The sequence below is a fragment of the Thalassophryne amazonica genome, chromosome 5 (assembly GCF_902500255.1).
Source record: "Thalassophryne amazonica chromosome 5, fThaAma1.1, whole genome shotgun sequence".
NCBI classification, from domain to species: domain Eukaryota; kingdom Metazoa; phylum Chordata; class Actinopteri; order Batrachoidiformes; family Batrachoididae; genus Thalassophryne; species Thalassophryne amazonica.
The window spans coordinates 55060942-55077960 of record NC_047107.1 but is presented as its reverse complement, the minus strand read 5'-3'; the positions used below and the strand labels follow the sequence as shown (position 1 = coordinate 55077960).

Sequence of the window (17019 nt, the reverse complement as noted above, 5' to 3'; positions counted from 1 at the left end):
CTGGACACTCTACCAAACGGGCCTGATTGGTGGATTGCTACAGAGATGGCTGTCCTTCTGAAAGCTTCTCTCCACAGAAGAATGCTGGAGCTCTGACAGAGTGACCATCTGGTTTTTGGTCACCTCCCTGAATAAGACCATTCTCCCCTTCAGTTTGGACAGGCAGCCAGCTCTAGGAAGAGACCTGGTGAATCTAAACATCTTCCATTTACTGATGGAGGCCACTGTGCTCATTGGGACCTTCAAAGCAGCAGAAATATTTCTGTACCCTTCCCTAGATTTGTGTCTTGAGACAATCCTGTCTCAGAGGCCTACAGACAATTCCTTTGACTCCATGCTGGGTTTGTGCTCTGACATGCACTGTCAACTGTGGGACCTTATATGTAGACAGGTGTGTGCCTTTCCAAATCATGTCCAAGCAATTGAATTTACCCCAGGTGGACTCCAATTAAGCTGTAGAAACATCTCAAGGATACACCTGAGCTCAATTCTGAGCTTCATGGCAAAGACTGTGAATACTTATATACATGTGATTTCTTAGTTTTTGCTTTTTAATAAATTTGCAAAAATAAAAATAAAATAAAATAAATGAAAATAATCACATTGTCATTATGGGGTATTGTGCGTGGAATTTTCAGGGAAAATGAGTTTCCTCTACTTTGGAATAAGGCTGTAACAACAAAATGTGAAAAAAATGTAGTGCTGTGAATACTTTCTGGATGCACTGCATGAGGTGGAGTTTTATGAAGTGGAGTTTTTTTTTTTTTTTTTATATAATCGTGGTTCCTGATGGGAGAAGGGGCATTATGGAGTATCAGTGGAGTTTCCCTGAGGTGTGTTCCATTCTAAATCTGACGGTAAAGCCCAGATAACATATCAGGAAAGGTCTAAATGTGTGGAGTGCTGAAGAGACTTAGAGGAGGGGGAGGTCAGCCCAGTCTGTGATCCTCAGGGTGAGTGGGAGCTACTTCCCTCGAACTTTGGTGTTGGAGGATAGAGGAGAAGAAAGTCGAAGCACACCTGCTCGCTTATCTCTGTCGAAACTAGGGGAGGCTGTGCCAAACGGTCCATCCCCAGACCCTAGATCAGGCTCTGTTGAAGAAAGACAGCAGTTGGAAGGAAGCCTCCCTATTGAATTCTTGTCTACTCTGACGAAGTTGTTAATTTCAGTGCCTTGTCTTTGTATTCAAATTATTTAGCTACAAATATTTCCCAAAGGATTTATTCAATACTCAGTCCTGCTGTAAATGAAATATAGATGAGTGTCCAAAATATGTGGCACACCTGTCCTCTTTTTTTTTACATATTTAAGTATTTTAATTATAAAGAAGTTTTTTTTTTTTTTTCAGCTTCTCCCTTTTTGCTCGTGGATAGCCACAGCAGATCAAGTATGTTGCTGGGCATTGATGCCCCACAGGTTTTACGCCACATGCCCTTCCACATTATATGGAGACCAAGCACAGGTGGCCTTGAACTGTGAAAGCCTCATTCTGAAAGCAAGTACACAGCCACTCGACCAAAAATGAAAGCCTCACCTCAGTGCAGAGGTTGGTGGGGTTGTGTGCGCACACACACACACACACACACACACACACACACGAGGTCTGTTAGAAAAGTATCCGACCTTTTTATTTTTTCAAAAACCATATGGATTTGAATCACGTGTGATTGCATCAGCCAAGCTTGAACCTTCGTGCGCATGAGTTTTTTCACGCCTGTCGGTTGCGTCATTTGCCTGTGAGCAGGCTTTGTGTGAACAGTGGTCCACCCCTCACGTCGGATTTTTATTGCGAATAAATGTCTGAACAATTTGGAGCTTTGCTGCATCAATTTTTTCCAGAAACTGTGAGAGACCTCCAGGTGGACACCATTCGGAAAATTCAGATGGCTTTCAGGGACGATTTTATGGGGATTACACAGATTAAGGAGTGCTCCAGCCGGTTTAAAGACCGCCCACAGCTGAGCGCCGATCGACAGGCTCAATCAACCAAATCATTTCCAACGTGAAGGCTTTGTTGATCCGGGACGTCGTCTGACTTACACAAAAATGGCAGGAGACATGGACATCAGTACTTTTTCGGCACATTCCACTGTTACAGGAATTTTTTTCATGGAAAGAGAAGCGGAGGGATGCGCCACGGAGCCGTTCATGGCGCGGCACAAAACCACCTCCGTGTTGGTCTCTCAGGACGGCTTTCAGATGGCTTTCGGTGGCTTTTCAGTCGTGTGACTATCCGAGAAATTGTGGATGAGCCTGGACATGCCAGAACATGTCCTGTGAGGCTTCATCACGGCGTTGCTTTGCGCCATGCAGCACTGCCGTGACGCGCGGAATTCCTCCGCTCCTCTTTCCATGACAAAAACTCCTGTAACAGTGGAATGTGCTATTCATTTCCAAACTGGACGCTGTGTTTTATCCGGGACGTCCTCTGACTAGCACAGGAATTGCGGAAGACGTGGACATACGACATACGACAGACAGACGTGCGGAGGAATTCCACGCGTCGCGGCGGTGCCGCATGGCGCAAAGCAACACCATGATGAAGCCTCACAGGACATGTTCTGGCATGTCCAAGCTCATCCACAATTTCTCGGATAGTCACACGACTGAAAAACCACCGAAAGCCATCTGAAAGCCGTCCTGAGAGACCAACACGGAGGTGGTTTTGTGCCGCGCCATGAACGGCTCCATGGCGCATCCCTCCGCTTCTCTTTCCATGAAAAAAATTGCTGTAACAGTGGAATGTGCCGAAAAAGTACTGATGTCCATGTCTCCTGCCATTTTTGTGTAAGTCAGAGGACGTCCCGGATCAACAAAGCCTTCACGTTGGAAATGATCTGGTTGATTCAGCCTGTCGATCGGCGCTCAGCTGGAGCACTCCTTAATCTGTGTAATCCCCATAAAATCGTCCCTGAAAGCCATCTGAATTTTCCGAATGGTGTCCACCTGGAGGTCTCTCACAGTTTCTGGAAAAAATTGATGCAGCAAAGCTCCAAATCGTTCAGACATTTATTCGCAATAAAAATCCGACGAGAGGGGTGGACCACTGCTCACACAAAGCCTGCTCACAGGCGAATGACGCAACCGACAGGCGTGAAAAAACTCACGCATGCGCACAAAGGTTCAAGCTTGTCTGATGCAATCACACGTGATTCAAGTCCATATGGTTTTTGAAAAAAATAAAAAGGTTGGATACTTTTCTAACAGACCTCGTATATACATATACATATATATATATATATACACATATATACACACACACACACACACACACATATATATATATACATTTTTTTGATATACACCTCATATTGCAAAACACACGTAGAGGCTCTCAGAAAAAAAAAAAAACAATGAAGAAAAAAATTCACTTTTCAAAGGAATTACAGAAATATTTTAATATGTAATAATAAATTGTGCAGTCTGTGAACCTTGCAAAAATGGGGCATCATGAACATACTGAGCATGGTTTATTGTTGCACTACAAGAGGTATTTTGAAAAAATTTGAAGGCGCTGGTGGGTGTCATCGATTTCTATTTAATCCACTACATGGCGGATGCAGCCCGCGAGCTGCTGCCAGGCAGCTGCCATCTTGCTTAGCGTTATTACACGTCATCAGGCATTAGATTAAATAGAAATGGATGATGCGCTGGCTTAAACTTTGGTTAAAGTGATCTGAAAATGCTGTTTTGTGCAACATTTAGGTGAAGTGACAAGCTGACAAAGGAACAACATAAAGCTGATCCATGCACTGCAGATGTGCTGATAGCGTTATTTTTCTTTGGCACCATAAAAAGAAAAAAACTTGTGGTCTGGTGCTGTTTATATCATGCAAAAAAGTATCCAAAGGCACAGATATCAAAACCAGTTGTTCTTTATTTACAGACCAAGTCTAATGTCAAAAGTGCTTTTAAAAAAGCATTAATGGGTTTTGTAATTAATAATGTAAATTAACACATTTTGAGTTAGTTTAAAAAATTGTAATTCTTATCTTTTTGTCCTACACTATTCGGCTACACAGTCACTGTAGTAATTGTAGAATCATTAACAATCTCCAACTCGAGTTTTTCAAATAATCACTTAGAAAAATTTATTCATTTATTTTCATAAAGCAATATTATATCACAGAAAAACTAGACATCTATGATCAAGATCATCAGATAAAACCTACCTGCTCTGCCATACTAAGCGATTGAATGCGTTATGGTCATGTTTGGACTATGACATAAAATTAACAAATGTGACATTTTAAAAACATCAAAAATCCAATTATCTCCCCTTGATGATGTTGGAGAGGTCGGTGACGTCATTTCCCTGTGGGCAGGCCTTGAGTGAGATGTGGTCCCGCCCTCTCAGCTGAATTCCTTTGTTTCACACGCTGCTCGAGACAGCGCGCGTTGCTTTATCAACATTTTTTCTGGACCTGTGAGGAATATCCGAGTGGACACTATTGGAGAAATTAAGCTGGTTTTCGGTAAAAAGTTTAACGGCTGATGAGAGATTATGGGGTGTTTCTGTTGCTGTAAGGACTTCCCACAGAGCAGGACGTCGTGCAGCGCTTCCAGGCGCCGTCGTCGGCCTGTTTCGACCTGAAAACATACTAATTTAAGGCTTAATTCACCCAGGACGTCGTGAGAGAACAGAGAAGATTCAGAAGAGGCCGACATGAGGACTTTATGCGGACATTCCACTGTTTAAGGACATTTTTTAATGAAAGACGTGCGCGCAAATTCGCCGAGTCGTTTCCGTGACGACTCGGCGAATCTGTGTGCGCCGCGACAGGAAAAACACCTCCGTGTTGAAAACCATTTGTAAAATTCAGGCGGCTTTTGATGGCCTTCAACAAGTGAGTAACTGAGAAATTGTAACAGCTTGGGCATGTTCCAACTTGCCCGTTAAGGTTTCCAACGGAGGTGTTTTTCCTATCGCGACCCCCCGCGGTCGGGTCCAGCCCGACATGCGACTCTGCCCGCACGTTCTTTCTTTACAAAATGTCCGTTAACAATGGAATGTACAAATAAACTCCTCATGCCGACTTCTTCTGAAAGTTCTCTGTTCTCTGACGACTTCCTGGATCAACAGAGCTGGAAATGTGGAAGTTTTCAACTTGAAACGGTGAGACGCTGCTGCCTCGAAGCACAGATCGCCGTCAGGCACCGTGGGCCGTCCTTACGGCAACACTACCAGACCAAAATCTTTCATTAGCCGTTAAAATTTTTACCGAAAACCAGCTGAATTTATTGAATGGCGTCCACTCAGTTGTGCCTTACAGTTTTGAAAAAAATTTTGATCAAACAAAGCAGCAGTCTCTGAGCCATTCCTAAACAATGAAAAAACGACGAGAGGGTGGGCGACTCCTCACTCAAAGACTGCCCACAGGCGAATGACGTAACCGACAGGCGTGAAAAAACTCTCGCATGCCCACGAGGGTTCAAGCATGTCTGATGTAATCACATGTGATTCAAATCCATATGGTTTTTGAAAAAAATAATAAGGTCGGATACTTTTCTAATAGACCTCGTATACACAGAGGATAAAATAAGTATTTAACGACTCACCATTTTTCTCAGTAACTATATTGCTGAAGGTCCTACCAACATGGAATTTTCGCCAGATGTCAGTAACAACCCAAGTAATCCACACATGCAAAGAAACCAAAATAAATAAGTATAGAAATTAAGTTATGTGAAATAAAATGGAATAACACTGGGAAAAATATTGAACACGCTTTCTGAAATTTATTTAATACTTCATACAAAAGTCTTTGTTGGTAATGATAGCTTCAAGACACCTCCTGTCTGGAGAAACTAGTCACATGCATTGCTCAGGTGTGATTTTGGCCCATTCTTCCACACAAACAGCCTTCAAATGTTGAACGTTCTGTGGTTCTCTGATCTTTAGTTTTTTCAATAGATTCTCCAAAGAATTCAAGTCCAGTGATTGGCTGGGCCGTTTTAGCAGCTTTATTTTCAATCTCTGAAACAGAGTTTCCTTGGCTGTGTGTTTGGGATCATCGTCTTGCTGAAATGTGGTGTGTATTATGGCATACAAAGAGTTAAATTTTGGTCCTGTCAGACCAGACGATATTCTCCCACTATTTCACAGGCTTGTCTAAATGTTGTGCAGCAAACTTTAAACGAGCTTCAACATGCTTTTTCTTCAACAATGGAGTCTTGCATGGTGAGCTTGTATACAGGCCATGGTGGTTGAGTGCATTACTTATTGCTTTCTTTCAAACAGTTGTGCAGTTGCTCTCCACAAGTGGTCCTTGGCTCTTGGACAACTCTTCTGATAATTCTTTTCATTCCTCTGTCAGAAAATCTGGTCGTGGCCGGTTTATGGTAAAATGATGTTCTTACCACTTCCACATTCTACCACAGTGCTCACTGGAACAACAGTGGTTTAGAAATCCTTCTGTAACCAATACCATCAGTATGTTTTGCTGCAACAATAAGGTTGAAGATCTTGAGAGAGCTCTTTGCTTTTTGCCCATGTTTCTTGTGTGACATCTTGGTAATGAGACACCTTTTTACAGGCCATCAGTTGGAACTGAACCAGCTGATATAAATGTGCACTGACAAGTGGCAGGATTGCTTTCTATTTACTGATAAATTTCAGCTGGTGTTTTGGCTTTCCATGCCTTTTTGCACCTCCCTTTCTTCAGGTGTTAAATACTTTTTTTCTTGTGTCATTTCACATTACACATAACTTAACTTCTGTACTTGTTTTGATTTCTTCATATGTGTGTATTACAAGGGTTACACTTAGTGTTCCTGCTTTCTCCCTCTGTTTCTAAAACACACACACACACACACACACACACACACACACACACACACACACACACACACACACACACACACACACACACACACACACACACACACACACACACAGTAGTGTTCAGAATAATAGTAGTGCTATGTGACTAAAAAGATTAATCCAGGTTTTGAGTATATTTCTTATTGTTACATGGGAAACAAGGTACCAGTAGATTCAGTAGATTCTCACAAATCCAACAAGACCAAGCATTCATGATATGCACACTCTTATGAAATTGGGCTATTAGTAAAAAAAAAAAAAAAGTAGAAAAGGGGGTGTTTACAATAATAGTAGTGTGGCATTCAGTCAGTGAGTTCGTCAATTTTGTGGAACAAAAAGGTGTGAATCAGGTGTCCCCTATGTAAGGATGAAGCCAGCACCTGTTGAACATGTATTCTCTTTGAAAGCCTGAGGAAAATGGGACGTTCAAGACACTGTTCAGAGGAACAGCGTAGTTTGATTAAAAAGTTGATTGGAGAGGGGAAAACATATGCAGGTGCAAAAAATTATAGGCTGTTCATCTACAATGATCTCCAATGCTTTAAAATGGACAAAAAAAAACCAGACGCGTGGAAGAAAACAGAAAACAACCATCAAAATGGATAGAAGAATAACCAGAATGGCAAAGGCTCACCCATTGATCAGCTCCAGGATGATCAAAGACAGTCTGGTGTTACCTGTAAGTGCTGTGACAGAAGACACCTGTGTGAAGCTAATTTATTTGCAAGAATCCCCCGCAAAGTCCATCTGTTAAATAAGACATGGGCAGAAGAGGTTACAATTTGCCAAAGAACACATCAACTGGCCTAAAGGGAAATGGAGGAATATTTTGTGGACTGATGAGAGTAAAATTGTTCCTTTTGGGTCCAAGGGCCGCAGACAGTTTGTGAGACGACCTCCAAACTCTGAATTCAAGCCACAGTTCACAGTGAAGACAGTGAAGCATGGTGGTGCAAGCATCATGATATGGGCATGTTTCTCCTACTATGGTGTTGGGCCTATATATCGCATACCAGGTATCATGGATCAATTTGGATATGTCAAAATACTTGAAGAGGTCATGTTGCCTTATGCTGAAGAGGACATGCCCTTGAAATGGGTGTTTCAACAAGACAATGACCCCAAGCACACGAGTAAACTAGTTTAGTGATTCACAGGATTGCTAAAAAAGCAGTTTGAACAAAATGGTTTTGAGTTTGTAGCGTCAACAGCAGATGCTACTATTATTGTGAACACCCCCTTTTCTACTTTTTTTTTTTACTAATAGCCCAATTTCATAGCCTTAAGAGTGTGCATATCATGAATGCTTGGTCTTGTTGGATTTGTGAGACTACTGAATCTACTGGTACCTTGTTTCCCATGTAATAAGAAATATACTCAAAACCTGGATTAATCTTTTTAGTCACATAGCACTACTATTATTCTGAACACTACTGTATATACATACACACACACACACACACACACATGTATGTGTGTGTGTATATATATATATACGAGGGCTGTCAATAAAGTAACAGTCCTTTTTATTTTTTTCAAGAACTATATGGATTTCATTCATATGTTTTTACGTCAGACATGCTTGAACCCTCGTGCGCATGCGTGACTTTTTCCACGCCTGTCGGTGACGTCATTCGCCTGTGAGCACTCCTTGTGGGAGGAGTCATCCAGCCCCTCGTCGGAATTCCTTTGTCTGAGAAGTTGCTGAGAGACTGGCGCTTTGTTTGATCAAAATTTTTTCTAAACCTGTGAGACACATCGAAGTGGACACGGTTCAAAAAATTAAGCTGGTTTTCAGTGAAAATTTTAACGGCTGATGAGAGATTTTGAGGTGATACTGTCGCTTTAAGGACTTCCCACGGTGCGAGACGTCGCTCAGCGCTCTCAGCCGCCGTCGTCAGCCTGTTCAAGCTGTAAACCTCCACATTTCAGGTTCTATTGATCCAGGACGTCGTGAGAGAACAGAGAAGTTTCAGAAGAAGTCGGTTTCAGCATTTTATCTGGATATTCCACTGTTAAAGGAGTTTTTTTTAATGAAAGACGTGCGGACGGGTCCGCGCGTCGGGACGTAGCCGCCGCGACGCTCCGCCACAGGATAAACACCTCTGTTGAAAGCCTTAAGGACAAGTTGGAACATGTCCTGCCTGTTAAACAATTTCTCATATACTCACTCCACTGAAAGCCATCAAAAGCCGCCTGGATTTTACAAATGGTTATCAACACGGAGGTGTTTTTCCTGTGCCGCCGCACTGTGTCGGCTGCATCCCGACGCGCGGATCCGTCAGCACGTCTTTCATTAACAAAATCTCCTTTAACAGTGGAATATCCGGATAAAATGCTGAAACCGACTTCTTCTGAAACTTCTCTGTTCTCTCACGACGTCCTGGATCAATAGAGCCTGAAATGTGGAGGTTTTCAGCTTGAAACAGGCTGACGACGGCGGCTGAGAGCGCTGAGCGACGTCTCGCACCGTGGGAAGTCCTTAAAGCGACAGAATCACCTCAAAATCTCTCATCAGCCGTTAAAATTTTCACTGAAAACCAGCTTAATTTTTCGAACCGTGTCCACTTCGATGTGTCTCACAGGTTTAGAAAAAATTTTGATCAAACAACGCGCCAGTCTCTCACCAACTTCTCAGACAAAGGAATTCCGACGAGGGGCTGGACGACTCCTCCCATAAGGAGTGCTCACAGGCGAATGACGTCACCGACAGGCGTGGAAAAACTCACGCATGCGCACGAGGGTTCAAGCATGTCTGACGTTAAAACATATGAATGAAATCCATATAGTTTTTGAAAAAAATAAAAAGGACCGTTACTTTATTGACAGCCCTCGTATATATATATATATATACATATATATATATATATACACACACACACACACACACACACACACACACACACACACACACACACACACACACACACACACACACACACACACACACACACACACACACACACACACACACACACAGTGCCTCCAAAAGTATTGTAACTCTTGGTATTTCACACATTTTAATTTCTTTATGCCATTTGAAGAAAAAAAAAATCTCAAATGATCTTCCTTAAACTCTAACTTAAGGCAAATCTGTACAACTTGATATACCCTAATAAAAATATAAAAGCCAAGGTGATGGGTTGTATGCTTTGGTATAATACCTGTAAATAGTCAGTTGTATTGCCAGTTTTCTTAAGACATGTCAGGGGATGAGCATTTCCAAGTCACTGAATATATCTTGGACTTTACATCAATTATGAAGAAATACAAACAATATGGCACTCTATAGTAAATCTGCATGGAGTAGATGGTTCACAAAAACTGAGTGACTGTGCAAGAAAGAAAAGAGTGAGGTAAGCCACCAAGATGCAGACAACCCAGAAGAAGTTATAGGCTTCTCTGGCTGTGACTGGAGAAATTGTGCATAGTGCATTTTGTATCACCAGTTATACAGCTTCATGATGAAGTGGTATAGAGGAGGATTTTCTTAAAAAGAAGACCTGAAATTTCAGCAACAATTTGCCAGAAGGTACATCTGAGATGCAAGTCTAGATTTGATGTTTTTGTGAAAGAAAATACTCTATCAAACACACAAGACATCAAATGCACTACAGTTTTCACTCAGGGTACCGGCAACGTGACACTAAACTCACTAAAACAAACTGAACTACAAAAACACAATAAATCAATAACACTAAGAACACTGTTAAACTAACATGAACCACAATAACATTTAACACCTCAAAATCCTGAACTTCCATGGTGCATTGCTGCACAACGCCCATTGTTCACTGTTAGCTAATATTGCAAATTTCTCAAAAAAATTAGTTGTATCAACTTTCCGTTTTCGCAGCATTCATCCTTGACCTAAAATATATAAGCATAGTAAATGGCAAATAGTAGCTCTCCTCAGTTTCTCCGTGATCAAAGCCACACACACACACACACAGGCCACTTGGCTATTATAGTATACATGTAGATTCATTTATATCAAGTTGTAGAGATTTGCTTTCAGTTTGCATTTAAAGAAGATTATTTTAGAAATTTTTATTTTTTGTAGTGTTTGAAATGGCATAAACAAATTAAAATATGTGAAATACCAAGTATATACAGTGAGGAAAATAAGTATTTGAACACCCTGCGATTTTGCAAGTTCTCCCACTTAGAAATCATGGAGGAGTCTGAAATTTTCATCTTAGGTGCATGTCCACTGTGAGAGACACAATCTAAAAAAAAAAAAAAATTCAGAAATCACAATGTGTGATTTTTTTAAATAATTTATTTGTATGTTACTGCTGCAAATACGTATTTGAACACCTACCAACCAGCAAGAATTCTGGCTCACACAGACCTGTTAATTTTTCTTTAAGAAGCCCTCTTATTCTGCACTCTTTACCTGTATTAACTGCACCTGTTTGAACTTGTTACCTGTATAAAAGACACCTGTTCACACACTCAATCAATCACACTCCAACCTGTTCACCATAGCCAAGACCAAAGAGCTGTCTAAGGACACCAGGGACAAAACTGTAGACCTGCACAAGGCTGGGATGGACTACAGGACAACAGGCAAGCAGCTTGGTAGAAGACAACAACTGTTATGATTATTTATTAGAAAGTGGAAGAAACACAAGATGACTGTCAATCTCCCTCAGTCTGGGATTCCATGAAAAATCTCACTTTGTGGGGTAAGGATGATTCTGAGAAAGCTCAGAACTACACAGGAGGACCTGGTCAATGACCTGAAGAGAGCTGGGACCACAGTCACAAAGATTACATTAGTAACACATGATACTGTCATGGTTTAAAATCCTGCAGGGCAGCAAGGTCCCCCTGCTCAAGTCAGCACATGTCCAGGCCCGTTTGAAGTTCACCAGTGACCATCTGGATGATCCAGAGGAGGCATGGGAGAAGGTCATGTGGTCAGATGAGACCAGAATAGAGCTTTTTGGACTCAACTTACCATGTTTAGAGGATAAGAACAACTCCAAGAAAACCATCCCAACCGTGAAGCATGGGGGTGGAAATATCATACTCTGGGGGTGCTCTTCTGCAAAGTGGACAGGACGACTGCACCGTATTGAAGGGAGGATGACTGGGGTCATGTATTGTGAGATTTTGACAAACACTCCTTCCCTCAGTAAGAGCATTGAAGATGGGTCATGGCTGGGTCTTCCAGCATGACAATGACCCCAAACACACAGCCAGGGCATAAGGAGGGGCTCCGTAAGAAGCATTTCAAGGTCCTGGAGTGGCCTGGCCAGTCTCCAGACCTGAACTCAATAGAAAATCTTTGGAGGGAGCTGAAACGCCAAACCTGAAAGATTTGGAGAAGATCTGTGTGGAGAAGTGGACCAAAATCCCTGCTGCAGTGTGTGCAAACCTGGTGAAAAACAATAGGAAACGTTTGACCTCTGTAATTGCAAACGCAAAAGCTACTGTACCAAATATTAACATTGATCTTCACAGATGTTGAAATACTTATTTGCAGCAGTAACATACAATAAATGATTAAAAAAATCATACATTGTGATTTCCAGATTTTTTTTTTTTTTTTTTAGATTATGTCTCTCACAGTGGACATGCACCTAAGATGAAAATTTCAGACTCCTCCATGATTTCTAAGTGGGAGAACTTGCAAAATTGCAGGGTGTTCAAATACTTATTTTCCTCACTGTGTATATATATATATATATATATATGTATATATATATATATATGTATCACACTGAGGAAATATTTTGGGCATTTGTGTTTACTAGATGGTTTGGAAATTCCAGACTCCATTCACACTACCGTCAGCAAACCTCTCACTTTGAAGTGGTGTGGTGTAAACTGGCTTAAAAGGTCAGACACCCATCCAGGGCCAAACAATTCTGGGAGTTTCTTTACTTATTTTATATGTCCAGCTGTTAACATGCAGAGGTTATATATATTTCTTTACAATAAAGTTTTATTTGCTTAAAGGGACATTATCATTGCCAAACAAAGCATTTTAGGACATCATATTGGTTACCAATAGAAAACCTGATACTCTTAAAAAATGTTTTAATGCTCGTTATCATAAAACTAAACAATTACTCTCAAACATGGAGGTCGCCATTACTCCTCGAGTCAATGCTTTGTTCTCGGGATCTCGCACGTGAATGTGATGTAGTCCAGCTGTCTGTCATTATTTATTGTTTGTGTAGCAAAGGACAAAAACCTGCTTGCTTATCTATCTATAAAGCAAGAAATGTCTGTGTGTGGGTATGTGGCTCGCATATCTCTCTGACTGTGTCAAATTGACCTCGGCTTTTGGATATGGCTTGCGCATGGCACGATGATGTGCATCCTTTATTATGAACATTTTGGAGATAAATTTTCAAAACCTTTATTTTGACATTAAACCTTTATTTTGACATTGTAATATTAGTACTTCTGACATGCCCCCCCCACTTGACACCTTTGTCCTGCAAAACCTCTGTTTGAATACGGATTTCCATCATACAACACGTCGTTTATAAAACAAAAATTGGGTGCACAGGTTTGAATTTATTTAGGATTTTCTCTAATCTACACACATACAAAATTATACATACAGGCTCAAACACAGACATACACTCACTAAATCTTTTATTAAGCATTATGCATATTTTTTTACCTTTTGTGGATTAGAGAAGATCCAAAATAAATTCAAAATTGTGCACCCAATTCTTGTTTTTTTAATGTCATAAATGATGTATGCTGACAAAAAAGAACAGTTCAAAGACGTCACTAAAAGCTCCAAATTACCGTGACATTCATGCCCATAATGAGTGTATGTTAACGTCTGACCACAGCTGTATTTATTTTTATCTGACTTGCTCGCTTTCAGCTGCACCTACAAGCACATGTTCCCGTTAAATATTTCATAAAATCTAATTAATACATTTATGTTTTATGTTTGGTATCATCCAAAGTGGCTGAGCCTGAGAGTTTGGTAAAATTCCAGAGCAAAAAAATTCATTTCTAACCTAACAGCAGTCACGTGACTTTTTCCCAGTAGCTGAAATGTTTTTCTGAAAGAATTGTTTTTATATTTATATCTGTGCCGTTGTTTCCAGTTGTAGACAGTCAAGGTGTTAAATATTTAATGTTGCAGGAATGATGTCAAATGTTTGCAGGTCATTTCTCATTTGGATGCACTGGTGAATGAGCCCACAGCTGCATGGCAGTGACAGCATTGCCAGATGAAGTGGGTTTCCAGCCAGAAAGCTGTTCAAACTGCCACCATGCTCACAACATCACCCAAAATATTACCTCTATTTTTCACTCAGTATGTTCACTGTCCTGGTTGCTTTGACTAGTGTATCATAAAATGCAACGCGGCCGATGCTAAATAAATTAAAAAATATGAAACAATTTGTGTTTGGCAATAATGGCTTTTGGTGAGCAGAGCATTGAACTATGAATGCGGTGAGCATCTGTAATGAAAACCTGCAGACTCTTGGCCCTTCAATGCATGTGATTTGTCCTCCATACCTTATATGAAACGTGGTACACATAAAATCACAAGACATAGTTCTCAAGCAAATTACTAAAGTAGTATGTGTGCTGCCATCACTCAAAACAATTACAGATACATTTCTACAAACATCTGCTATTGACGCGGTCCAACACTTCAGTAACAAGTAGTAAACAAACGGTGCCCTTTTGCCACTCAACTGATCCTTTGCAGATCTCCTGTGTCAAAAAGGCCAAAATGGCTGTGTGTAGATGGTCAGCAGGGCAGTGGGTGAAAATGTCTCAGCGTTACCTGGCCAGATGATAGCCTCCAGCAGCGTCACCCTGCGAGCCAGAAGCTCAAGGTCTGCCTGCAAGTCGTGGAACATCTGCAAGCTAATGTCCTATCAGAGAGCAGTGAAAGGGGAACTGTGTGAGGGAGTGGAGACACCAGCCTGAGTCCTGGGGCGGCTTGTGACTGTTCCCACTCCCTGTCGCAGGAGTGAGGTATGGGAGTGTGAGCCTCCAACTTTGACCCCTGCCTAAAGCTGACCCTGCCTCAGGCCTCCTACTCACCATGAATACCAATCATAGTCTCAAGGATTAAAACCCTCTCGGCTAAGATCTTCAGCGCCTCTCTGATCTGATGTATTCCGTCCCCCTGTGAAGATAGATACAGCCGTCAAGGTAAAGAGCACAAGCCAAAGAACTGCTTGCCAAGATGCATTTTTTTTTTCTCAGTACAGTTAGACGGTTAAAAGTCCACATATCTGCCCAACAGCCATTTTATTAGACTATCTGCTCCCTGCATATCTATGTATTCCATCATTCACATGCTGCTATATGACGTCAGCCTGCCATGCTGGGCAATGACAGCATGCACATTACAGACCGCCTACACGCTGATGACATAACATAGCTGTACTACGCTCTTTCACCATTTAAATTTGATCATGCCAAACACATTCCTTTTGTTCGGTAGTCATTCAGGCAGGCAGCTATTTTCATCAGCACACTTTTCAGCCTCACTGTGTTCACAAGTCAAGTTCATAGTAAGTAGAAAAGCACCTTTGTTGCAGAATGAAGTCATTATAGATTTAATTACACATTAAAAGAAAAGGCATTTGCTTCTCAAGTGTTCCTTTCAGACTTAAAAAGTAGACTAGAGAAGAGGCACTAATCACAGACAGCTGAGAACGTCAACATGTCATGCAAAGCACAGCTAAAGATTTAGGTGTGAGCAATTTTCAATACGAAACCTGATTTGTAAACAATGCTGAAGCATATTTTGAGTTTGAAGAAAAAAAAAAGGCAAAGTTGCACTGTGCCAGAAAATGGTATGACCCGTAGGCCACCCTGACCCACATCTGTGTGGGCTTCCATGTGGCCATTATAGTCCAGGAACCACTGGTCAGATGGGCTTCATTTTTTGTGGAAATTGTTCGTAAAATTGAAGATTCTATGGGTTCTAATGGAACATCTTCTCAGAGACTGAAGTGTTACCATAGCAACAGCCAAAAATAAGACAACTCACACACTACTCAATACTAGACAGGTGTGAGCGTAGAATGTGGTCTTATTCAATATCTTCAATTTGTACTTGCTCCACTTAAATACCATCTCATCTTCAACCGCTTATCCAGGATTGGGTCGCGGGGGCAACAGCTCCAGTAGGGGACCCCACATTGACCTTTCCCGGGCCACAGTGACCACCTCTGACTGGAGGATCTCAAGGCGTTCCCAGGCCAGTGTGGAGATATAATCTCTCCACCTAGTCCTGGGTCTTTCCCAGGGTCTTCTACCAGATGGACATGCCTGGAACACCTCCCTAGGGAGGTGCCCAGGAGGCATCCTTACCAGATGCCTGAACCACCTCAGCTGGCTCCTTTCAATGTGAAGGAGCAGCGGCTATACTCCGAGCTCCCCACAGATGACCGAGCTTCTCACCCTATCTCTATCTCACTTAAATGCCAAAAAACAAAAACAAAAATGAACACAAATACCTACTTTGATCTTTGACCCTGATGAATGTGAATTATATGGCCGCTGTCTCAGTAACCACTGAGAAATAGAAAACAAATTTTGAACTACCCCCAAGTAGTCTGACTGTCTTCATTTTCCAAAGGTAATTTGTAAAGGAGGCTGTAAAATGGGCATTTTTCAAAAGTTTAGACAAAGTTATGTTTACTTGGCTACTCACGTAAAAATGTCTTTTCATATACATCTTAATGTAAAATGAATATTATAAATGATACTTGGCAGGGGTGGTGGCCAAGTAGTTAATGCGCTTGTTTTCAGTTCAGAAAGCTCTGGGTTCAAATCCCACCCCGTCACATTTCTGCATGTAATGTGGAGTTGCGTCAGGAAGGGCATCCGGCGTAAAACCTGTGCCAATTCAACATGCAGATCCACCTTGGATTTGCTGTGGTGACCCTGAGTGCAAACAAGGGAGCAGCCGAAGGGACTTACTTACTTGACATTAAAGGTTTGAATATGCTGTTTTCAACATGGCCACCATTATTCTGTAAAATTATGTAATTTTAGCAGTACTGAAGGCACTACATTGATCTTGGTGTCAAAATGCTACAAATTTTGATAAAATAGAGAACAAATCTTTTAATTGTATTGTAAGTGCTAAATATAAGTACTCCCCCCCCCCCCAAAATGACTGCCTAACTACAACCCCTGGCAAAAATTATGGAATCACCGGCCTTGGACTGACATGAAT

The 17019-nt window shown here is 41.4% G+C and overlaps 1 protein-coding gene across 3 annotated transcripts in view; it reads right to left on the bottom strand.

Annotated features, from left to right (window-relative positions):
• Positions 1–762: 762 nt before the first annotated feature.
• The window catches only part of emid1 (EMI domain containing 1), a 328184-nt gene continuing 311927 nt past the window's right edge, over positions 763–17019 (bottom strand). The window contains exons 15-16 of one of the 3 annotated variants that reach the window (XM_034170293.1): positions 14605–14695; positions 763–1092 (exon numbers count right to left, since the gene is read on the bottom strand). In XM_034170293.1, the coding sequence (XP_034026184.1) occupies positions 965–1092; positions 14605–14695 (219 nt within the window). In that variant the 3' untranslated portion in view covers positions 763–964. Of the gene's footprint in view, positions 1093–14604; positions 14696–14867; positions 14953–17019 lie in introns of those variants that run through there. The other 2 variants (XM_034170294.1, XM_034170296.1) reach the window with 2 other exon arrangements.